The sequence below is a fragment of the Lissotriton helveticus genome, chromosome 2_1, assembly GCF_964261635.1.
Source record: "Lissotriton helveticus chromosome 2_1, aLisHel1.1, whole genome shotgun sequence".
In the NCBI taxonomy this organism is placed as follows: domain Eukaryota; kingdom Metazoa; phylum Chordata; class Amphibia; order Caudata; family Salamandridae; genus Lissotriton; species Lissotriton helveticus.
In genome coordinates, this window is record NC_136059.1 from 1364862481 (window position 1) to 1364887891 (window position 25411).

At 45.7% G+C, this 25411-nt stretch overlaps 1 protein-coding gene across 1 annotated transcript in view; it reads left to right on the plus strand.

Moving 5' to 3' along the window:
- ABRAXAS1 (abraxas 1, BRCA1 A complex subunit) overlaps nt 1-25411 on the plus strand; it is a 193014-nt gene that overhangs the window by 44619 nt on the left and 122984 nt on the right. Inside the window, exon 3 of the mRNA XM_078676299.1 lies at nt 19886-19922. Within this exon, the coding sequence (XP_078532425.1) occupies nt 19886-19922 (37 nt within the window). The remainder of the gene's footprint in view (nt 1-19885; nt 19923-25411) is intronic.

Sequence of the window (25411 nt, forward strand, 5' to 3'; positions counted from 1 at the left end):
ACTTCCAAGCTAAGTTCACAGATAGTGAGAATCTTGTGTTTGTGTCTCCTTTTTCGGACATGTAGGTTGCTTTATATATTGGGCAGTGGTTAGTTTCTGTTGTGTTTGTCATCAAAAAGAATCGCTCTAAATGAGGAGCTGCCCCTCTGGATTAGTCTGATGAACAAAGAGACTTAATTGTGCAAAAGACATGGGAACACTTATATAAAAGGCGAGATTGTGAAAGTTGCTTGGCATACCTGTTCTGTTTGTAGGCAGCAAAACTGTTGTCAATAGGCTTTGATGCTGGAAAAAACTGAGTGTGCGGGAAAAGTGAGCGACATGGGGATGGGCAGGAGGGAAAAATGGAACATAGAAACAGAAAATAAGTAGGTGAAGAAACATTTACTTAGTAGGAAAGGTTGTTGAAGGGACTTTGGAGATGGAAGCCAGATTGGGGCACAAAAAAGGGGATCGCAAGCATGGACGTAGGACAGAGAGGAGAAATGGGGACAAGGAATGGCATGGAGGAGATTGATGGGGGCATTTGGGAGGAAGTGGGTGAATGGAAGGATGATTAGGGCAAGAAAAGCAGAGGACTAGAGTGTACAGAGTACCTGCATAGATGCAGCCAGGAAAGAGAGCTGCAGAAGAAAGTGTTGGACAACCACCTGGGGATGGTAAATAACCAGTTTGGATGCTGAGAAGAGGAGCAGATAAGGTTGAGAATAGACGCAGAGCTTTTTCTGTGTAATTTGAGGGGGAGATGGAGATCTCCTTCCAGGAAAATGAGGAGACAAAAGGTAATTGAAATCTACTAGCTGTGAACATTGTTTTACCACTTTTCAGAAGATGAATGAACCCTCAAATCTATACTTGGTAAAAAATCAACACCAGCATCTGTCCTCTGCTAGGGAGAGAGAGAGAGAGATCAGTGATGTGGGGAAAAAAGGTGTTTAGTACCAGAAACCAGCCATGTTCCCTCACCCATAGAAGAGGATGTATTCTGGGTACCTTGCCAATAAATCCCTCAGCAAAAAAATTAAGTCCAGGACATGGCTATCATTAAGTGTGGCTTGAGACTTTTCAAGATTTAAAATCCTGGTTTAAAGTCCTGAGCATACGTTAGTTTGCAGCTTACTGTTGCCCTATACAGACTGTGGAATTCCTGTTGCCCTGCACCCCTGACGAAGTTTCTGGAGTAAAAAACAACAAGTTGCCATGTTTTTTTATCCACTGGATAAGTTGATCAAAAAGTCTGCACAAACCCTTCAGCACCCAATTGCAGTATGGTTGTAGGAAAGAAGATTGTCTGCTGAGAAGACACAGTATGGTTCCAAATGTATAAGATTTTCACAATTGTATATGTGGTTCATTATTGCAACGCCTTTACTATCATGATTGGGTGCTCTTAGGAAATACATTGAGCTGTGAATTAACATTGATTAATTGACAGTGATTTCAATACAAAACACTTACACATGTTTACAAAATGTAACAAGTTTTGGCTTTTTATAATGCTTCCAGAATGCTGCTTGATGATATGCAAATACATACAGGAGAATGAAAGCATGGTTGGTGATTGTTATCAAAATGAAATGTACCGTAATAATAATTTTTAAAAGGAACTAAAGTATCAAGCAGGTTTTCTAAACATCATACAAATTTAAAGCACATCATTAAATACCATTTCTCTCAAGCCTCAATTAATAAAATCTGTTTGATGCATGTTAGTAGTAACAAAATATAATAATAGGGAAAACCAGTGTGAAACCATTAAGGGAAACATTGTGGCAACTTGTAAAAACAATAAATTAGGACCCCGTTCTTAAAGAAAGCCACAAAGGTGCACCTTCACTTCTGGGACCTTGAACTGGGGCAGATTTATGACTTTCAGGAATTCGCAAGAGCTTACAGAATTAGGCCTGGAAACCATACTCCTAGATAATTGTTACGAATTCCATTTTCAGTGAGCAAATGCACACACATGAATACTTTTTTAGGTCTCGGCTAGCGTAGGCTGCGCACATGCGCAGACTCGCTGGCGAGATTTTATGTTTTTGAGTACGTTTCACTAGCAGGGTTTAAGCCCCGCCCCTCTTTTCCATTGGCTGACGTCACAGTTTATGCTAAATGGTGGCCAGCCATTGGAAAAAAGGTTACAGTGACGTACTGTTTTCTCTTTTAGAGCCGTCCACTTGGACGGGCTCAGCCGGACTTCCTGCTGGCGTAAAAGGTTTCTTATCTTCTTTTTGGGTCCAAACAGATGGCCCCATAAAGAAGATAATAAACCTTTTACGCCAGCAGGAAGTCTGGCTGAGCCTGTCCAAGTGGGACGGCTCTAAAACAGAAAACTCGGGGTCATGGCGGAGTGCTTGTTGATGAAGCTACATGAGCATGTTTCTTTGGGGCTTTCCCGCTTCTCGTCAAGGCGCCAAATGGCTTTCCAGTACTGGCCGGCGAAAGCAGGACCATAGAGGTGAGTTGGGGGGGGGGGGAAGGCAGCCTAGTCGTGCCCCCCCCTCCTGCATCTCTTTATGGGGGCAGGGTCTTGCCCGGATCCCTCCCTCCACTACCCACCATGCCGTCAGTGCAAGCTTATTAACGAATCAGAAGCCAGCATTTGGGAAGGACAATGACACATGCCAATGACAAATATGGCAGAGAGTGAGTGGGGCTTCTATTCCATACTTCAATACAGCATGCCGCTGCCCTGGCTCGACCTAACAAGCATTTGCAATGCAATAGGTCTCGCATTAGGAAAGTTTGAGCTATTGGTATTGTAAATGACACATTTTTAATTTATGTTTTGTTTTTGAAAATAGTGAAATTAATAGTATTGTCATTTACAATGCCAGTAGGTCTAACTTTCTCAAATGTGACACCTATAGCATTTGTAATGCAATATGTGTTGTATTTACGTGACTTACATGTATTGATATTACAAATAACAATGGTTTTTAATTTTTTTTCATAATTAATACTTTAAAAAAGTTATTGTAATTTATAATGGCAATAGCTTAAAGTTTTGTAAATAACTTTTGTGAAGATTATGTTCAGTGTATTTTATTGTGACGAAAATCCAAGAACAGAAGTGAAATATTAACATCTTTTTGTTACATTTGTAATAAAGCTCGAAACATTGAGAGAACATATTTGAACCAGGTGTTGTTGAATGGTCGCACAGATTGATGCTGTGGTAGCGCTGATTGATGTTGTGATGGCGAACAAGTGATGCTGTGGCGTTCAGCGATGCTGTGATAGCGCATAGTGATGTTGTGGTGCCCCTGAGTGATGCTGTGGTGGTGCGGAGTGATGCTGTATGCTATGCTATGTTTTGTTTGCTATCCTATGTTTTGTTTTGTTATGCTATGCTATGCTATGCTATCCTATTCTTTGATTTGTTATGCTATGCTGTGTTTTGTTATGCTACGGTATGTTTTGTTGTGCTATGCTATGTTTTGCTATGCTATGCTATGTTTTGTTATGCTATGCTATGTTTTGTTATGCTATGCTATGTTTTGTTGTGTTTGGTATGCTATGTTTTGCTATGCTATTATATGTTTTGTTTTGCTATGCTACGTTTTCTTGTGTTTTTTTAAGCTATGCTATGTTTTGTGTTTTGCTATTTTTTGTTATGCTATGTGTTGTTGTGTTTTGTTATGCTATGTTTTGTTATGCTATGCTATGTTTAGTTTTGCTATCCTATGCTTCGTTTTGTTATGCTATGCTATGTTTAGTTTTGCTATCCTATGCTTCGTTTTGTTATGCTATGCTATGTTTTTTTGTGTTTTGTTATGCTGTGCTATGTTTTGTTGTGTTTTGCTATGCTATGCTTTGTTATGCTATGCTATATTTTGTTATGCTATGTTTTGTTGTGTTTTATTATGCTATGCTTTGTTTATCTATTCTATGTTTTGTTATGCTGTTTTGTTATGCTATGTTTTGTTATGCTATGTTTTGTTATGCAATGCTAAGCTTAGTTTTGTTATGCTACGCTATGTTGTGTTTTGTTATGCTATGCTATGTTTTGTTGTGTTTTGTTATGCTATGCTATGTTTTGCTATGCTTTGCAATGCTGTTTTGTTATGTATGCTATGTTTTGTTGCGTTTTGCTTTGCTATGTTTTGTTGTGTTTTGCTTTGTTTTGTTATGCTGTTTTGTTATGCTATGCTGTGTTTTGTTATGCTATGCTGTGTTTTGTTATGCTATGCTATGTTTTGTTATGCTATGCTGTGTTTTGTTATGCTATGCTATGTTTTGTTATGCTATGCTGGTGAGGGTTTGTGAATGTGTGTGAGGGTGAGGGGGTGTGAGGGTGAGCGTTGTGTGAGGGTGAGGGGGTGTGAGGGTTAGGGTGTGAGAGGGTGTGAGGGTGAGGGGGTGAGGATGAGGGTGTGTGAGTGAGGGGGTGTGAGGGTGAGAGGGTGTGTGTGAGGGTGAGGGGGATGAGGGTGTGTGAGTGTGAGGGGGGGTGAGGGGGTGTGAGGGTGAGTGAGGGTGTGTGAGGGGGTGAGGGGGTGTGAGGGTAAGTGATGGTGTGTGAGGGTGAGTGAGGGTGTGTGAGGGTGTGTGAGGGTGTGTGAGGGTGGGTGAGGGTGTGTGAGGGTGGGTGAGGGTGAGTGATGGTGTGTGAAGGGTGTGAGGGTGACAGTGTGTGAGGGGGTGAGGGTGAGGAGGTTTGTGAGGGTGAGGGGGTGAGGATGGGGGTTTGTGAGGGTGAGGGGGTGAGGGCATGTGGGGGTGTAAGCGTGAGTGAGGGTGAGAGGGTTGTGAGGGTGAGTGAGGGAGGGTGAGGGTGGGTGAGTGAAGGTGAGTGAGGGTGTGTGAGGGTGTGAGGGGGTGAGGAGGTGTGTGAGGGGGTGTGAGGGTGTGAGGGTGAGGGGGTGAGGGTGAGGGGTTGTATGACACAACCGATACACATCACAGTATAAGGCACAACACAAGAACACTCCCTGAAACTCGACAGAGGACCCATCTAAAATTGAAGCACAGCATGGCTACGACAACAGAGGGAGGCGGACAAGGAGGTCACTTCTGAATTCCACTTTCCAATCCTGAAGCCCTGGTTTCTGCCCTCCCCTTGCCTCAAGGAACCACATCAAAAAGACTATCTCTGGCCAAGGAGCAGCCACACACATCTTTCAAGGGAAACGAAAATCCAGGCTTCAAAAACAAGTACCATCCAAGAACAGAAGTGAACTATTAACATCTTTTTGTGACATTTGTAATGAAGCTTGAAACATTGAGAGAACCTATTTGAACCAGTTGTTGTTGAATGGTTGCACAGATTGATGTTGTGGTGGCGACAAGTGATGTTGTGGTGGCGACGAGTGATGCTGTGGCGTTCAGTGATGCTGTGGTAGCGCATAGTGATGTTGTGGTGCCCCTGAGTGATGCTCTGGTGGTGCTGAGTGATGCTGTGGTGATGCGATAGATAGATAGAGTGAGTGCGATAGATAGATAGACAGAGTGAGTGCGATAGATAGATAGATAGAGTGAGGGTGATAGATAGAGTGAGGGCGATAGATAGATTGAGGGCGATAGATAGATAGAGTGAGGGTGATAGAGAGATAGACAGATAGAAGGGTGATAGATAGATAGACAGATGGATAAAGTGTATTTATATTGCATTGAGTAGAGTGTAAGTATGAGGTGTGCAATTTTTTGGGCACTGAGTGGTATTATGTGGAGTGTATTTACGTTGCATTGAGAAGAGTGTAATTATGTGGCATGTAATTATATGGCACTGAGTGGTAATATGGGGAGTGTATATTGTATTCAGTAGAGTGTAGTTTTGTGGCGTGTAAATATGTGGCACTGAGTGGTATTTGGAGTGTAAGTTGCATTGAGTGCAGTGTAATTATGTGGTGTGTAATTATGTGGCACTGAGTGGTATTTGGAGTGTCTGTTGCATTGAGTGCAGGGGAATTATGTTGCATATAATTCTGTGGCACTGAGTGGTATTATGGGGAGGTTATGTTGTATTCAGTAGAGTGTAATTGTGTGGCGTGTAATTATGTGGCACTGAGTGGTATTTGGAGTGTATGTTGCATTGATTGCAGTGTAATTATGTGGCACTGAGTGGTATTTGGAGTGTAAGTTGCATTGAGTGCAGTGTAATTATGTGGTGTGTAATTATGTGGCACTGAGTGGTATTTGGAGTGTCTGTTGCATTGAGTGCAGGGGAATTATGTAGCATATAATTATGTGGCACTGAGTGGTATTGTGTGGAGTATGTGTTGCATTCAGTAGAGTGTAATTATGTGGTGTGTAATTATGTGGCACTGAGTGGTATTTGGAGTGTATGTTGCATATAACTATGTGGCACTGAGTGGTATTTGGAGTGTATGTTGCATTGAGTGCATTGTAATTATGTGGCGTGCAATTATGTGGCACTGAGCGGTATGTGGAGTGTATGTTGCATTGATTGCAGTGTAATTATGTGGCACTGAGTGGTATTTGGAGTGTATGTTGCATTGAGTGCAGTGTAATTATGTGGCGTGTAATTATGTGGCACTGAGTGGTATTTGGAGTGTATGTTGCATTGAGTGCAGTGTAAATATGTGGCGTGTAATTATGTGGCACTGAGTGGTATTTGGAATGTATGTTGAATTGCGTGCAGAGTAATTATGTGGAGTGTAATTATGTGGCACTGAGTGGTATTTGGAGTGTATGTTGCATTGAGTGCTGTGTAATTATGTAGCATATAATTATGTGGCACTGAGTGGTATTGTGTGGAGTGTATGTTGTATTCAGTAGAGTGTAATTGTGTTGCGTGTAATTATGTGGCACTGAGTGGTATTGTTTGGAGTGCATGTTGCATTGAGTGCAGTGTAATTATGTAGCATATAATTATGTGGCACTGAGTGGTATTGTGTGGAGTGTGTGTTGCTTTCAGTAGAGTGCAATTATGTGGTGTTTAATTATGTGGCACTGAGTGGTATGTGGAGTGTATGTTGCATTGAGTGCAGTGTAATTATGTAGCATATAATTATGTGGCACTGAGTGGTATTTGGAGTGTATGTTGCATTGAGTACAGTGTAATTATGTGGCGTGTAACTATGTGGCACTGAGTGGTATTTGGAGTTTATGTTGCATTGAGTGCAGTGTAATTATGTGGCTTATAATTATGTGGCACTGAGTGGTATTTGGAGTGTATTTTGCACTGAGTGCAGTGTATTTATGTGGCGTGTAATTATGTGGCACTGAGTTGTATTTGGAGTGTATGTTGCGTTGAGCGCAGTGTAATTATGAAGCATATAATTATGTGGCACTGAGTGGTATTGTGTGGAGAGTGTATGTTGTATTCAGTAGAGTGTAATTGTGTGGTAATTATGTGGCACTGAGTGATATTGTTTAGAGTGTGATGTGGACTTGAGCGGTGGTGTGGAGTTGAGCGGTGGTGTGGAGTTGAGCGGTGGTGTGGAGTTGAGCGGTGGTGTGGAGTTGAGCGGTGGTGTGGAGTTGAGCGGTGGTGTGGAGAGGCAGCAAGCATACTTTGACTCCGCAGCCAACCTGCATACAGTCACAAGCCACATCTTTGGCAGAAGCGCTGGTGACAGGGGGCTGGGGGGGAATCCCTTTGAAGTCTGATGCCAAGGCTCGAGCATATGGGGTGTAAAATAAAAAAAAGTATTTGGAGTGGCATTGCGCAGAGGGGGGCGGGGGAGAGCATTCCTTTGAAGTGTGTAGTTCTCGGCAGATGAAGTGTCGCGCTTCAAGAGCCTGGTGGGGGGGGCCGGATGCGAGCGAGTGGGAGGGAACGGGGGGAGCAGGCATATGGGGTGGGAGGGAGGCTGATGGCTTTGATGTGGACGCGCGGAGATGGCTTTGATGTGGAGCGGTGAGGTGTAGTTGAGCGGTGGTGTGGAGTTGAGCGGTGGTGTGGAGTTGAGCGGTGGTGTGGAGTTGAGCGGTGGTGTGGAGTTGAGCGGTGGTGAGGAGTTGAGCGGTGGTGAGGAGTTGAGCGGTGGTGAGGAGTTGAGCGGTGGTGAGGAGTTGAGCGGTGGTGAGGAGTTGAGCGGTGGTGAGGAGTTGAGCGGTGGTGAGGAGTTGCGCGGTGGTGTGGAGTTGCGCGGTGGTGTGGAGTTGCGCGGTGATGTGGAGTTGCGCGGTGATGTGGAGTTGCGCGGTGGTGTGGAGTTGCGCGGTGGTGTGGAGTTGCGCGGTGATGTGGAGTTGCGCGGTGGTGTGGAGTTGCGCGGTGGTGTGGAGTTGCGCGGTGGTGTGGAGTTGCGCGGTGGTGTGGAGTTGCGCGGTGGTGTGGAGTTGCGCGGTGGTGTGGAGTTGCGCGGTGGTGTGGAGTTGCGCGGTGGTGTGGAGTTGCGCGGTGGTGTGGAGTTGCGCGGTGGTGTGGAGTTGCGCGGTGGTGTGGAGTTGCGCGGTGGTGTGGAGTTGCGCGGTGGTGTGGAGTTGCGCGGTGGTGTGGAGTTGCGCGGTGGTGTGGAGTTGCGCGGTGGTGTGGAGTTGCGCGGTGGTGTGGAGTTGCGCGGTGGTGTGGAGTTGCGCGGTGGTGTGGAGTTGCGCGGTGGTGTGGAGTTGGAGGGTGGTGTGGAGTTGGAGGGTGGTGTGGAGTTGGGCGGTGGTGTGGAGTTGGGCGGTGGTGTGGAGTTGGGCGGTGGTGTGGAGTTGGGCGGTGGTGTGGAGTTGGGCGGTGGTGTGGAGATGGGCGGTGGTGTGGAGATGGGCGGTGGTGTGGAGTTGGGCGGTGGTGTGGAGTTGGGCGGTGATGTGGAGTTGGGCGGTGATGTGGAGTTGGAGTTGGGCGGTGATGTGGAGTTGAGCGGTGGTGTGGAGTTGAGCGGTGGTGTTGAGTAACTCAGAAATAAACAAAAAACCTTTAATTTCAGGAAAACACATGGAAACGTCTTTTCAATAGGAGTGGTTTTGGAAAAATAAGCTTAAGAATTCTTACGGCCTGCCACAGACACTGGGCAGTAACTGTATGTGACAAAAAAGACGGAAGTGGGGTTATTTAAAGTGCAGACAGTGTCGATAATCCATTCTATGTGGGCATCAATTGTGTTACATTTGGTACACGCTGGAGAGTGGGGGAAGGGGGTGCAGCCAACTCACCTTCAGCTAATGCAGGCTTTTAGGCCAATAGTATGTGCATGAATGAAGGATGAATTCATGAAATCTTCTTATAGGGCAACGGAGACCTCAACAAAGTATATATTGCATTTAGAGATTTGTTTGTGATTCCCGCAAGTATGTACCTAGGCTACAAGGTCTAGCTAAACAAGAGGTGCTGCCACCATATTTAAAATTAAAGTTCGACCCTGCAGGAGTATTTTTTGTAAATATAAAGGGGACGCACAAGCAGCCACATAAGTGCCCCGTCTGTGGTAAAAAAAAAAGCACAAGCAATCACAGAAAAACATAGGAAAGGGACAGAAGGCATTAAAAACAATCCGTCGCCATTGCGTAAATGTAAAAAAGCCTTTGATGCAGCAGGGGGTGGAGCGGATCCCTTTCAAGTGAAGCTGCTGGCGGCACCACGCTGGGGAAGCAACAGATGCCTGGCTTTGATGTGGTGATGCGAGGCAGGCAGGCAGGCGGATAGAATCGCGTTCACGAGAAGACCACATGCACTTCTGGAAATCCGCTTTTTGAGAGCTTAGTTTAGCTCTTAGTTTAGCCCCTATAGTCTCGCCTATTAATCCCTGCGGGATATAATAGACGAGCCCTAAAAAGCATTGGCAAAGTCTGGTGTTGGCTGCCAGACTTCTGACTTTGTCAATGCTTGTTTGGTTCTGTTGGGAAAGCTACTGGGCCCTCGTGAATTTAAAAGAAATGTAAACAAGCATTTACAATGCAACGGTTTCGCCTTTGACAAAGTTAGAGCTATTGGCATTGCAAATGACAAATTGTTTATTTATGTGTTGGTTTTGAAAACAGATAAATAATGGCATTGTCATTTACAATGTCAATAGCTTAATCTTTCGCAAATGTGAGACCTAACAAAAAAAAAATTACATTTGGATTTGATGGCTCCGGGCTGAACCATCGGCGCTGCTGTAAAAAGAAATGGAAGGATGCACGTGCGGTATGCAGCAGAGAGAGGCCCGGGGAACCCCCCCGGATAGGGCTGGTTCGTGTATGGATGGAGACTTGTGTGCCAGAATGTTTACATTGACGAGGCCTTCTTTGCTATGTGTAGATTTTAGTGTTAGGTGATTATAATAGTGCAGGGATACAGTCGTGTGGCTTCTAATTGGCTGACAGTGCTCACAACATTAAGGACTGGTGTGCTGGCAGAAATGAAAGGGACCTATTTTGCACAGATGGACAAATACTCCGTGTGCCTGTTATTGTTGAGCTGCTTGGAGTAAATTTCACCCTATTGGGCAGTGACTGGATTAAAGTTAACACCAGCGCCTTGTCCTCCTCGCTAATTTATTTTCACACCTGTCCAGGCCTTCCCCGGGGCACTTTATGTAGATGTGTGCAGCCCCAGGCTATACATCACCCTGATTAAAAGATTACAAGATTATTCGGTCAATGAGGACACAGCGCTCCACTCCTGGGTTTTAGTTTAAGAACAGAGTGAATTCTGGGAGTTGTAGTCCTGGTGCACTTCAGTTGACCAAGTGAAACTAAAGCGCTCGAAAACATTGGTTATTAAAAGACCTCAGAGGACTGAAGCAACGTGGAAAAAGGGACAACTTTGCATGTAATTGAAGCTGGGAGCTTATCGGTGAACACTTCGCCAGCACCCCCTGAATAAAAACATGTGCAGGGGCGCATAATTATCACCGGTGAGTGACACACATACAACACTCACGCCGCCCCGCCCTCCCCCGGACATATATTCTGACCCTCTTGTTACAGGTAACGCACAGGACTTGATGGGGACACCATTGTTCGGCTCTTTCCTGTCATTTCTAGACTGGAAAACACATGTTGCATTGCTTTAGAGAACAGACGTCTTTGTTGTTGGACAAGTATTGTTTAGTGTATGATGTCCGAAGAGGATCCTTGTGGGGGTGGAGGTGTGTTTTAAGTTCTAGCCTTGATTTCTGTGCCACGCTTCCCATTGGCTGACAGAGATGTGCCTAGCAACAAATCAGCCTTTCATTCCGACATCTGACCAACTGGACAGCCCCTCCAACCCTAAAAAAAGAAATAGACAGAATTAACCTCGCCCGATGTCAAACTTGATGCCGGGAAGGAAATGCTGCAAAGCCCTCTGCCCTCGTGGAAGTATCGAAATTGATGAAAAAATATATATATTTCTCACGTGAGAGACCGCCAAGAGGAATTCTGTACATGCAAAACGATATATACTCTCCCTGTGACAGTGATCTCCTGGGCAAGTGCAAGAAAACTTCTTCAGTTACAGAAACCACATTTGGCGTAAGATCCAGGGAGCTATTTCTGGGTCCCCGGACGGCTTCACGGGCACACGGACAGCGGGAGGGGGGAGGGGGCGGGAACGTGCACACGGACAGCAGGAGGGGGGCAGGTTACCGGGCACATGGACAGCGGGAGGGGGCGGGAACGGGATAAGAAAAAAAAACCAAAAAAATGGCGATTACCTGCAAGAAAAGTGAAATGGCGCAGCCCACCCCTGCTCGGAGTAGGGAGCGGGTCGGGTCTGCGTCCTACCAGGGAAAGAGAGCAGGCTGGTGTGACGAAGGATGCCGGCCTGGAAAAAAAAAAATTACATCCGCCCACCGCCGCATGACATGGCGGAAAGCCTAAAAATCTCAGGAACGCCCACGAATCTGCTCCGGCATTGACGAGCAGATCTCTGTTCCAATGGCTAGCCTCCATTTATGGAGCTAGCCAATGGAACAGAGGGGCGGAACTACACACACACACTGTACACAAAAGTTTTCGCCTGCGCGAAACGCTGCTTGCGCAGCTTTCGACAGGCGAAACCTAAAAAGCACCTGATATAGTTGAAGAACTATCACCCTGGTTATTAACACTACATACATTTGCAATTCCTAGATGATGGTGAGATCTGAAAACACAACACCAACGTAATTACTGATTTAGCAATAAAACATGATGTACCATTTAGATCATGGCCGAGGCTAAAAGCTATAACGATCTAAAACGAATTAAGAAGCGGAGAAGTGAGATATCGCTCATTCTGGCATCTGTGTGGGCCAGTCCAGTCTGCTGCATTAGCTGTATCGAGAAGTCTTACAAAAAAAATTGGGACCAATGCACTAAAATAGAAAATAATTGACTTGTCTACTTACTAAATTCCCCTTTTAAACAGCTATACCTTTTAATTACCACAAGTAACAATAATAAATTACGGAATTACTAAGAAACAATTAAATCTGTTTCCTGGTCCTTAGTTTGCATATTTTACACACTGAATAAAACACCCGTTTAAGAAATTTTACACAGTCTTAATTTAACTTTAAAAAAAGAATTTCTCCTCTCCCTTGAAAGTGTATTTCGCTTTCATGCTCTTCCTCAGTCGCTCTTGTGAAAATTGTGAGGTTTGGTGCTCCTTCCCGACTGCTCAATCAATCAGGATTTATAAAGCGCGGCTAGTCATCAGACAGGGTTTCCAGGCGCTAATCACCCGCTAGGGCCTTCCTTTCACTCACATTTATGTCGGCGCCTTTCACTTGTAAGTTAATTGTGCAGATAAGTGCGAGAAATGTACTTAGAAAGCCTGATAAATACCCAGAAAGTCACACCTGAGAAACTATGAACTACATCTGAATGGAATTTTCCCAACCTCTTCTCTGACGCACCACCCTGAACACCCACCCTAAGGGACTAGTGAGAGAAAACTTGCGAGAACATTTCCTATCCATAACCTTTTGCAAATTCAATGCAATTTACAGAATAATAAATTAATCCTACATAAAAGAGTAAGTCACTCCTAAATTAACTTTGTACATTGGACTCTGTGGCTTTTATTGCAAAAACCACAGAACCTTGCAGCCGGACTGATAATGACAAATACCAATGAGTGAATAGTGCCTAGTGATGAAAGCGCCTCATTAGATACCAAGGCGCAAAGAAGGCCGCGTGCAGCCCTTTGCACTAGACACCAGCTTTACAAGGGAAGTCCTAGAATGCCCCTGTGTAAGGCCTTGAAGGATTGCACCAAGACCTCTCTGCTGCCGCACGGCCACTGAAAAGAGGCTCAACCCTAGGCCACGCGTGTCATTGAGGGGGCCTCTGACCCCCGAGATGCCCAGGCGCCATTAACGCATCCCAGACAGAACGGACGCAGGACATGGGTGTTATTTACAGCGCTAGAGACGGCCGAAGGGTACTGCGAAGCACTACATATGTATTATCATAGCATGGAGAAGCTTCATTGAATGCAGGGTAATACTGTGACGTAACACCAGGCTGCAGATATCTGCCTCCGGGTCTCGGCCCCTCCTAGACACTGTCACCGAGGTGCTCTGCAGATGCGCACGCGGAGTGCCCGGGAGGTGCCGGCATTGTGTACATTTGGGTGTGGAGAGCACGCATGTGAAAGCAAACATTGTGGCTGTCAGGCACGCAGGGGGAGGGCGTGCAAACACGGAAGACTGGGGGCGAGGGAGGAGACGGGGGCGCCGGAGGGGTCTGGGGGCGCCCGAGACCATGAATGAGTGAGTGGCCGCACAGAACCGCTGTCGACGGCAGCATAGGTCTTTCAGAGACTGTCAAAGCATAACACACGGCAGCATAGGCCCTTTTGAGACTGTCAAAGCATAACACACTACAGCATAGGCCCTTTAAGAGACGGTTAAAGCATAACACACTGCAGCACAGGCCCTTTAGGGTCTGTAAAAGCATAACACACTGCAGCATAGGCCCTTTAAGAGACGGTTAAAGCATAACACACTGCAGCACAGGCCCTTTAGGGTCTGTAAAAGCATAACACACTGCAGCATAGGGCCTTTAGAGACTGTCAAAGCATAACACACGGCAGCATGGGCCCTTCAGAGAATGTCAAAGCATAACACACTGCAGCGTAGGCCCTTTAGAGAATGTCAAAGCATAACACACTGCAGCATAGGCCCTTCAGAGACTGTCAAAGCATAACACACTGCAGCGTAGGTCCTTCAGAGACTGTCAAAGCATAACACACGGCAGCATGGGCCCTTCAGAGAATGTCAAATCATAACACACTGCAGCATAGGGCCTTTAGAGACTCTCAAAGCATAACACACGGCAGCATGGGCCCTTCAGAGAATGTCAAAGCATAACACACTGCAGCGTAGGCCCTTTAGAGAATGTCAAAGCATAACACACTGCAGCGTAGGTCCTTCAGAGACTGTCAAAGCATAACACACTGCAGCGTAGGTCCTTCAGAGACTGTCAAAGAAAAACACACGGCAGCATAGGGCCTTTAGAGACTGTCAAAGCATAACACACGGCAGCATAGGGCCTTTAGAGACTGTCAAAGCATAACACACGGCAGATAGGGCCTTTAGAGACTGTCAAAACATAACACACTGCAGCATAGGTCCTTCAGATACTGTCAAAGCATAACACACTGCAGCATAGGCCCTTTAGAGACTGTCAAAGCATAACACACTGCAGCACAGGCCCTTTAGAGACTGTCAAAGCATAACACACTGCAGCATAGGCCCTTCAGAGTCTGTCAAAGCATAACACACTGCAGCATATGCCCTTTAGAGACTGTCAAAGCATAACACACTGCAGCATAGGCCCTTTAGAGACTGTCAAAGCATAACACACTACAGCATAGGCCCTTTAGAGTCTGTCAAAGCATAACACACTGCAGCATATGCCCTTTGGTGACTGTCAAAGCATAACCCACTGCAGCATAGGCCCTTCAGAGACTGTCAAAGCATAACACACTGCAGCATAGGCCCTTTAGAGACTGTCAGAGCATAGCGCTTCATAGCGTACGGAGGCCACTGGAATGATTTCGCAAGCCACATTTGCCACATAATCTGTATTTCTTAACAAAAAAGATCGTTTCTAGCTCCAACGGTTCAAAAGTTACTAAATACACAGCAACGTGTTACTGCGCAGCGGAAGACCCTTTGCTAAGGCTGGCTGGTCCCAGTGCTGTTGCTATTGCTATATTTGAGTGTTAGACCAGTACTAATGAGGTGCAATAAAACAAGTGTAAAAATGTCAAAATAATTGAAAAATACTATTGCAAAATATACCGCATTTTTCGGCATAATTTGTCTTTCGGTCCTGCAAAATTTACTCAACCCTGCCGGATAATTTGTTCCCTCCTCTGCCGTTCAGCCCTTGGTAAACACAGGCCGCTGTGGTTGGAGAGGTCAGCGCCTCTCCAGACCGGGGGCAGCCGTTCATAAGAGTTGGTCATTCTTTGTACCCAGTGGAAGATGAACACAGCGTCCTCCGTTTTCCAAGAAATGCAACAACAGACAACGCGAGAGCTCAGCTAACATATCTGTGCCTCTTGTAGCTTTTCAGAACATTCTTTACCTAGGTTGTATTGAGCGGTGTTGAGAACTGGGTAAATACATGTTGGTGATGCGATGCTGTGTTGAACAGGAGGAATTAAACCCGGTAAACCAACTTGTACAGTTGCAATTTTTCTTTCTGTGTGTATCTCTTCCTTGTGTGACTTTACAACTTGTACAATTGCAATTTTACATTTTTTCTGTTTGTAACTCATGTAATCCTAAATCCTTATCTATAGCAACTGGTTCTTATGTAAAGCGCTCTGACACTTTCGGGTAATGTTCGCGCTTTATAAAATCGCATTAAATAAATAAATAATTAAAGAGACTGCGACCGGTCGTGTTTCCATTTAAGAAGCACGTCTAGTCGCCGCTGTAACTCACTCTTTTGGGACTACAGGGGTGCCCCTGGGAGTGGGACACAGGAGCAACCCCCCTCCCCCTCCTCCCCCCCTGCCTGCCCCTCTGCTTGTACCAGTGCCTACAAATACCAGAGCTGCGCATCTGGAAGGTGGCGCTGGCACCGAGCAGTGCTGCCCACTGACTGAGTATGGGACGGAGCCCCCGGCGGTGCCACTCTCGCATTGAGTGCTGAGGCACAGAGAGATCCCTCCCTGCAAGCACCTCCAAAGCGAGAAGAGAAGGGCAGCACCCCACTTACCCTGGCGGCGGAGGGGCGCTGGCGTTCCTGGACATGGTGCCCGCAGCAGTCCGCGCGTCCGTCCTCAGCCTGCAGGGGAGGGAGGCAGTACTGCGTCCCGGCTCCGAAGGACTGTCACACACACAGAGCCCGGGGCAGGGCACGCTCTGCACACTGATTGCATCAGGAAGGCTTACTCATTGTAGGCTTTAGCTTAATTTGAAGCCTCGCGTCCAGTGGTGATTCACTTCCTACACACGCCAAGTGCATGACGTCACACTGGGGACTGCACTGCTGCTTGTGACCAGTGACAGTGAGTCTGTCTATAGGAGGGATACAGACGTCCTTTAACTTTCAGTGGCTGCTCGTGACTGCTGGGAACCACCGCTAGGACTTCCCATTGGACTCAAGTAATCAACGAAAAGTCAATAATAAGGAATGCATACATCACATGCATGCATCAGCGTCCAAGTGCATTGACAAAATTATAAAAACTGTGATGCAGTACACAATGGGGGCGGGGCGAGTGAGCGTGGGTGGCAGCCAATCACAGCGCGGCCCAGGACAAAGGGGCGGGGCTTAAAAAAAGACCGAGAAACACCCCCGAATCGCGTTTTCACGAGAAAGCGTGATTGACAGCCTCTGTCTCCCAATGGCTAGCCTCCATTTATCGAGCTAGCCAATGGGAGACAGAGGCTGAACCAAAGCCCATATGTAGGATCATGAGATTTCGCCGTGGGCGGAGCAACTGCTTCACAGTTGCAACGCCCAGGGCGAAACCTAAAAAAAAAATAGGGAGAAGAGGATAAGCGGATAAGCACTAAAAGAAAAGGGTGAAAAGTAGCCGGCAAAGGAAAGGCAGCGCTGGGAGGGGGGCTGGGCAACCATGCCAGCATCCCGATTCACGAGCGATATCGAGGGTACGCGGAGGCAATATCCTTGTTTTTTTTTACTAGTTGGGAAACTGCATCCATACTCTTGGGTGCAAGTGTATTTAAAAATAAAATTGTGCGCCATCTATCCCGGTTGAAAGGCATATCGGCTCGCCCTGCCTTAAATAAAATATGAAAAAATAATTCTACCCTATGAAGACGAATGATGTAAAAATCAGCTGCTGGCTGAAACGCCACTGCACAACCCTCATGCAGAAGAGCAAAACGCAGCATTGTACATAATCTCTAGTAAAGACGTTTGCTACAAAGGACGGGACCAGATAGGTATACAGGTTGCCCCAGCGCGTAGAGAAATAAACTTGAAATGTGGATAATGAACGTTAATGATCAGCGCAGCGGCCGTGAGATGGGTGCAGCGATGAGCGAAATTAATGCCTGTAATGGGGGGGGGGGGGAGGGTGTTAATGACAGGCGCGGCGACTGTGAGATGGGAGTCGCGCTGAGAAAAATAGATGCTTGAAATGTGTGAAAATTAATGTTACTGACTGCGCGGCGGCCGTGCACTGAGCGAAATCAACGGCTGTAATGTGAAACGAGCATTGGCAAGGTCAGAAAGTTAAGCGGGCGCCTGCTGAAATATTAAGCATGTGGCCCGTGTTGTTGTTCATGTTGAAAGCATAGCGCGTGACGAGGGGCAGTACGGAAATGAGGAGCAAGCTGCAATGCTGGGTAACTTTTTTTAACAAGAAGCACGAAACTGGCATTGCACAGAGGGAGGCGGGGGAGAGCATTCCTTTGAAGTCTGAAGCTCTCGCTGTGGCGGGTCTGATGCGTGCGACAAATGGTGGTTTGTGAGGTGGGGGGACGGAACGGGTTCCTTGGGAGCAAATGCCACTGCACAACCCTCATGCAGAAGAGCAAACGCAGCATTGTACATAATCTCCAGTAAAGAAGTTTGCTACAAAGGACGGGGCCAGATAGGTGTTCAGGTTGCCCCCGTTCGTAGAGAAATAAACTTGAAATGTGGAAAATGAATGTTAATGATCAGCGCGGTGGCCGTGAGATGGGTGCAGCGATGAGCGAAATGAATGCCTGTAACGGGGGGGGTGTGGGAGGGAGTTACTGACCAGCGCGGTGACTGTGAGATGGGAGTCGCGCTGAGAAAAATAAATGCTTGAAATGTGGGAAAATTAATGTTACTCACTGCGCGGCGGCCGTGCACTGAGCGAAATAAACGCCTGTAATGTGAAACAAGCATTGCCAAGGTCAGAGAGTTAAGCGGGCGCCTGCTGAAATATTAAGCATGGGGCCCGTGTTGTTGTTCATGTTGAAAACATAGCGCGTGACGAGGAGCAGTACGGAAATGAGGAGCAAGCTGCAATGCTGGGTAACTTTTTTTAACAAGAAACACAAAATTGGCATTGCGCAGAGGGGGGCTGAAATATTAAGCATGGGGCCCGTGTTGTTCATGTTAAAAGCATAGCGCGTGACGAGGAGCAGTACAGAAATGAGGAGCAAGCTGCAATGCTGGGTAAAGAAACACGAAACTGGCATTGTGCAGAGGGGGGCGGGGGAGAACATTCCTTTGAAGTCTGAAGCTCTCGCTGTGGTTTGTGAGGTGGTGGGGGAGCGGAAGGGATTCCGTGGGAGCAATGAGTGCGAGGCTGCGTGAGTGAGGCCAAGCGCGCGCTGGCGAAGCATCACGCTTCAATAGATCACATGCATTGGGAGGAATCCGCTTGTTCAAGAGAGTTTGTTTCCCCTGCAATAGGTTTGAGCTATTAATCCCTGCGGGATATAATAGTCGAGACCTAAAAAGGCAGTAGTCTTGGGGAATACAAGATGAAGAACCATCTGTGAAATGTAAACAAGGATTTCATCGCCGACATGGCGTGCTTTAAGGATTCTTACGCAATTGCAAAAACAACAGTTGATGGACAGAATGCAGAACCATGTCATACATGGTTTTGCATTAAGGATTCTTACAGCAATTGTTGAGAAACTGATTAGTGTTTTTACCAGTAAAGTTAAGGAGATGATTATACAGCCTCTTAGAGACCCGTTACAAAGTCGGGTTTAATTTCTGCTGTATTCCTCCTACCCCGGCCACTCCCTCACTCAAAGTCCTGCGAACTGGGAGACTGCTGGTTACATTGTTGGCTCTGGAAGAGCAGAAGTGCCGAGCAAGAGTCAGTCTCCTCTCTAACTGAACCTGCATCTGTGATTGATGCTACACCTGCACTACTGTCTTTTCAGTTGGCAACAGTGAGCTGATGGTAAATATCTCAATTCCACTTTTATGTCACTTTGTTTGTGAGCACAGAAGCCGTGGTCTGTAGGCGCTGTGTTTTACGCAAGGCTGAGGATTCGGAACCACCACTGGAGATTTACTGGGAGAGATTCCACTTTTATCGCCTGGCTCGAGAAAACTGTTGTCTGTTAAGTTCTAAAGCAGATTTTTGGTGCCTCAACATTTTAAACACAGATTGTTAAAAGTTGAAAAACACCAGTTGAATTCAATAAAAATAAAGTAGGAAAACAGCAATGGATAAATATGCCCTTCAACAGCAACCCATAAATATGACCTTCTTTGGGAAACCATAAATATGACCTTTCATCTCCGATCCACTTACTTTGTCCGTTTCTGTGTTTTTTCTCCGACCCAGACTCTTATTTACTCTTACCAACAACCTGAGCTTGTCTTGCTCACTTAGGACCTAATCACGAAGAAAACAAAAGTCGGAAATGTGTTTTATAGACTGTATTCATATGTGTGGGCTAATAAAGTGATTCAGAAGAAATCAAAGAGAAGAACCAGAAGTCTGTGCCAGTAGTAGACTGTCGCACTCAGCTATGTAAATTTTGTACAAATGGAAATATGTGTTTTTGGATGTTGTTTTTGTCTGAAACATTTTGGCAACAAGAAAGAACATAGCAATGTTAGACATGTTAAACCATAGTAACATAGTGTATTTTCCTTTCAGATATACAGAAGCATCTCCCATGCCATCTGCTCTTAAGGTCAGTAAATCTATTTTAAAATACTGAAGCTAAAGAAAGATTTTTTGTTTGGAAAACAGTCACTTTCTAAGATCCTATTTTCAAATTTTAAATCGCACATGTCTTAATTTATTTTTACGTCTTCATTTGAAATTATTCAGTCTAACATGACAGTTCTGCAGAACATCAACAGAACTACTAGCCACCATACAGGAAAGAAGCATCATTCCTTAACATTACAGAATAATGTATACAGTTCAGCACGAGTCCATACAAACCTCCCAGCTCCACATGTTCTTTCCTGTAATTACACATCTATGCCTTAGAGGTTGAGTCCAATGTGTACGTCTTTATATCAAGCCTCTCTTGCTCCTTTCGTTCTAGATTGACTCATTCATCATCTAGTTGATCATATCTGCACATTTCCTTCGGTTCTCTTCCTCCCTTTCATCCGTCCTAATCCCTTTGAATCAAAGCTCTTCTCCCAGGGGCCACGTCATCATATCTTTAACCCATTTCGACACATTGGGTCCCCTATTTGATCCCCAGTGTATTTCTATAAGGCATTTCGCAAGGACTAGGCCTATTGTTTGAAATGTCGTGTTGTATTCTCTCCTGTTTGGGTACAGTGTTCAATATGCAGCAATGTATTGATGTTTGGAGGCACAGTTGTCACTTGTATGTCATGTCACCACCTCGTCCCAGTACCCCGATAGTGTTTGCCTGTGCAAGTCCTACGAAGGAATAAGGCCTCTTGTTCAGCACGTTTTGGACAGGCTGAGGGTCAATTAGAGTATATTCTACGTACGCAAGTGGGCGGCAGGTATGTACTATGAAGAAAGTAACGCATTTCTAAGCAGATGCTAGTTAAAAGAAGACTGATGGTTTTGTGAAGGTTTTTGGAGTTCAATTTTCTTGTAAGTGCCAGAATTTAGAAAATAGTAGAATTTAGAAAAAGGTATGCAGAATGGTGGCCATACGAATTCAACTAAGTAGAGGAAATGCACATTTTCAAACATAAACATGCCAGCTGGAACAATATCTGGGCCCGCTGTGCCTGATCTATGTAGGGGAATTCTATGCCATGATTTCGTTACAAATATAATCTGAATTAGTTTGAAAGAAACGCGGAATCTACAAAGACTGCTCAAGCAGGAAGGCTATTCTGTGGTGTGATGTTCCTCTCTGTATAAAATCATTTAATGTGGAAGTAACTGAGAGAGCTACCATTAGTAGGTAGTCATGCATGCCTTATTTTCTCCTGGTAAAATACAAGCCCGCTGCCAAATTGCAATACAACCCATTTATGTGTGCTAACAGAGGAATTACATCGGCTCTGTTCATTTTCTGTTATTGAAACAACTATGTGTTTCTTCTCATTATGCATCTTTCATCTCATGTGTTAGACCACATGTGCACGATTTCCAATTCTATTTTGTATTTTTGATGCATGCTGCCTGATATTGAACAGTCTTCGAAATGTGACATGGTGTAGTCTTGTACAGTATATACATTACTACTGTACACCTACATTGTATGCCATCTTTAATGCAAGATACTACACACCCTGTTTTACATGCAACAACCCGCAAGTCTACTCCTGTTTCATTGCATGGCTCCTACTGTTAAGTAGCAAAATATTCAGTTAATTGTTCACAAATAGCTGTTTCGTAGCTAAATGCCACTTTATACGATCCCTACATTAAACTGCATCTATCAATCGGCTCACCAGATCTTCCAAGGTTGTCCAGATCACTTTGTAAAGTGGATCTACCGAGTCTGGTCTGTACTAATCCATGAATTACTACTTGAGGAAGAGGTGTGGCGCCGCGGCCAGGGCGACTGACGCTGGAATCTGGGGACCACGGTTCGATCCCCGGCTCCGGCGGCAGGTTAGCCCAGCACCATGTGACTCTGGGCAATAGCTCGCTTAATCTTCCCGACGGCCCCCAGCGCCTAGAGACCCTTACGGGTGATTGTGCGCTTTACAAATGTGGACTTTACTGCCAACCAGTTAAATCCCTTTTGAATTCCAGAGACAGACACAGGCATGGTGCTTTAAGAGAACCCCCTCTATCTTTCTCTGTGTCCGCCTATTGTTATAACTTTGTACGAGGTCAATGTGGTTTTTTAGAGAGTTATTATGCTTACAAATATAAAATTGATAAGATCCCACAGGGTCATTTGTATTGTTAGTAGGTCCAAAGTATTTTAGTAGAGGCCACCAATGGGTCTAGGAAAGAAAAACTCAGTATACACCAGAGCAAATGGAATTTCCTGCAGGGCATTTTACACAATGTTGTGAGGGTGATTTTCTTCAATGCTAGTGTCAGGAACATTTTTAGTCGACATACACTCTAAATACGTATTTTCATCATGGGGGGGGTAAGGGACATAGAAGATAAAATAAATATTATAGGAGTTCTCGAGTAACAATATTTAAATATTATAGGAGTTCTCAAGTAACAAGTGGGTTGCTATATGAACCTTTGGAGGTCATATTGCATTTGAAGAGCTTGAAAAAGTAGCCATCTTTGTAGAAATGAAAGATGGGGTGAAAGCAAAAGACTATGCAAGGGTTAGTGCCGATCAACAAGACCAGCAGTCTGAAAATAGAAACATGGGCAACACTGGGAGGAGAGGTTAAGAAGAAACATAGGATAAATAATTACTGATGAGTTCAAGACCAATCAACAACAAACCCACAGATAACCTTATCCGAATATGAAAAAGAACAGTGTGATCTTTTCGGACAAAGGCTGATGAGAAGGTAGAGTTTGAAAAGGGTAGGTTACATAGGTGTTAGAAGTCATGAAGGAGAGCTATCACTATATGATTGCCATGAGTTGAAGACCTATTGGAACTGCAGCAGGAGAGTGTTAAGCTCCATGTGGAATCTAAGATGAAAAAGAAAGAAGCATTTAAGAAATTCATTTAGAATGGAAATTCAGGAGGAAGGAGAGGGCAAGATTTTTTTCTTTTAGGAGCAGAAACATAGAAGAGAACTTGAAGGAATTGAAAAAGAATAATCAGAAATTAGAGGATCTAACAGAAGGAAAGGACAGATGTATACTTCAGTTCCTACTTCCCTAAAGAAAGGGGTGGTCTGCCCAGACCTTTGAGGCACTTTGGTGTCTTGTTGCTCATATACTGTTGGGCTCACACCGAGATGATTCCCTAAGACCCAGAAGGAAACTGCAAGCTTTTTGGAGAAAAGCATAACTGCCAGGTATCTTTTACGCCTCCCTAGTGAATAATGCTCATGGGAATAGAGGTGTTAAGAGTCAGACAAAACCCGTCAGAGAATCTGTGTTCTGTCGATGAGTTAATCGAGCCCCTCCCTGATCCCCCAAATCAGTACTCACATTCACACATATTGCTATTTTATATTGTATATGTATATATGACTACATACATATATGCAATTTGTCTATTAAAAAATTAGAATAAGAATGATTGTACATATGATAAACATCTCCGTAAGTTATGTGCACATGAGGGCTAAAGTGGTTAGATGCAGCCTAATCGTACTTCTTCACATACTCCTAATCAGCTGCTTTAATTCACAAAGTTATATTGGTTTATTTAGTTTGACTCATGTATAGGACCCTCACATAATTTGTTAAGGTATCCGGTCTGAAGACCTTATTTCAGCATTCCCAAAGGAAGCAATCTTTTATCTCAGCTCACCCTAGCCACTGGTATCTTACAGACCTTTACATTTCTCCTATATGGTACTCTGTGGAACGAGGGTGTATCATCCTGCGCTAGGGTTCTGTTTTGTTACGCAAGACAGTAAGCAATAATTCTGTTCAGATTATAGGAGGTATGCCTACTGTGAGAAAGTGCCCTCTTTGTGCATGGTTGCCCCCCACTTTTTGCTGAACTGCTGATGTACTTTGACTGAGTATGCCCTGGGATCCTGCCAATCTTTCCCCTAAAACTGTATTAAAGACTGAACCAAATGGGCTCTCTCTGGCCACAGGTCAGTCGCTGGTAAATGGTACCACAGGAACCCAGGGTACTGTGACCAGGGAAGACCTCTAAGGACTGCAGCACTTATTGTGCCACCTTAGAGGCCCTGAACCTTTACACAAATACACTGCCTTTGCAGGCTGCTTATTTTGGTGCAGAACAAAGTGAAGAGTCGACATGGCACACATCCCTGTGTGCCATGCCTGCAGCCCACTGCCCTTGCATAGATCAGTCACCCCTCTAGCTGGGTGCACTATGCCAGTGGTGAGGGTACAGGTGCATGAGCCCTGTAATCCTACAGTGTCCATTCTTAGACATTGTAAGTGCAGTACTGCAATTAAAAGTTTATGGTGATGGGAGTTTGCCATTATGAACTCCACAGTACCATAATGGCTGCTCTGAAAACTGAGAAGTTGGGTATCAAACTTCTCAGCACATTAAACCCACAATGATGCCAGTGTGGGATTTATTGATAAACCCCCCCCCCCCCCCCCAGATGGTATCTTAGTGATGCCCGCTGAAAAACGACCTAACACTTGTGTCCAGGCTGGGTGGCTGCTTTCAGCTGCCACCACCAGACATGTTTCTGGACCCCTGGGTCGAGAACCTGTTGCTCTCGGGGGCCTGAAACAATGCACATCCTGGAACGAGGTGCTATGCCTCCTCCCCCTGGATGGGCAGGGTTCCACGCAGGGTAAGCTTCAAAGGCTGCTACCTTTGAGAGCTTCCCCAGGCCTGTTGCTGCTTTCAGGAACTGGCCCCCACCGGTTCTGACCCCCACTTTGGGCGGGAGAACCGGTGGGAAAACTAAGTGAGGAAGGGAGGTGTGCCCACCTTTGCCAACCCCACCCCTCAGGCGGGGGAGGCGAGGTGAAGCACAACTCTCAGTCCCCGCCATCTTGCAGATCTGGGGAGCCAGCCAACCAGAGTGAGACATATGCCCCCCTCCCACTGGAGGGTGGCATAATAGGGGGTGTACCCACCCCAAGGAAGGGACCCATTGGCCCCAAACTTTACTTACCTGAAACGCCTCTAAATCTAGTATTTAAGGGGCACCCGAACCTTGCCTCCCCTGCAAGAAACTACAAGAAGAAAAGAAGAACCGAACAGCCGTACCAAAGTTAAGAAGAGGAGGACCCCCACTGACTTGGCCCCAGCCCTACCGGCCTGTCCCCACCTCGAACCTGCAGAAGCGAAACTCCGGTGTGTCCTACAGCCAGCAACCTCAAGAACCCCGAGGACCTGCCCTGCCTTCACAGAAAATACTTTGTCTACCGTGAGCACCGGATTGTATCACCCACAGACTCTGGCTCCAGCCAAATCCATGAGTCTGCACCACTCTGCACTCGTTGCCCATGGCCCGACATCATGAGGAGGTCTTCCCGCAATCCTGGCCCGACTCCAGTGATCCCTGACCTGCCTCAAGCCTCCAGTCGACGCCTGCAGCCTAAATACGGAAGGTCCCCCAAACCGCGACCAGGTGCTGGTAAGAAGATCCGACCCTAAAAGACACCCCTGCACCTACGCCCCACGGC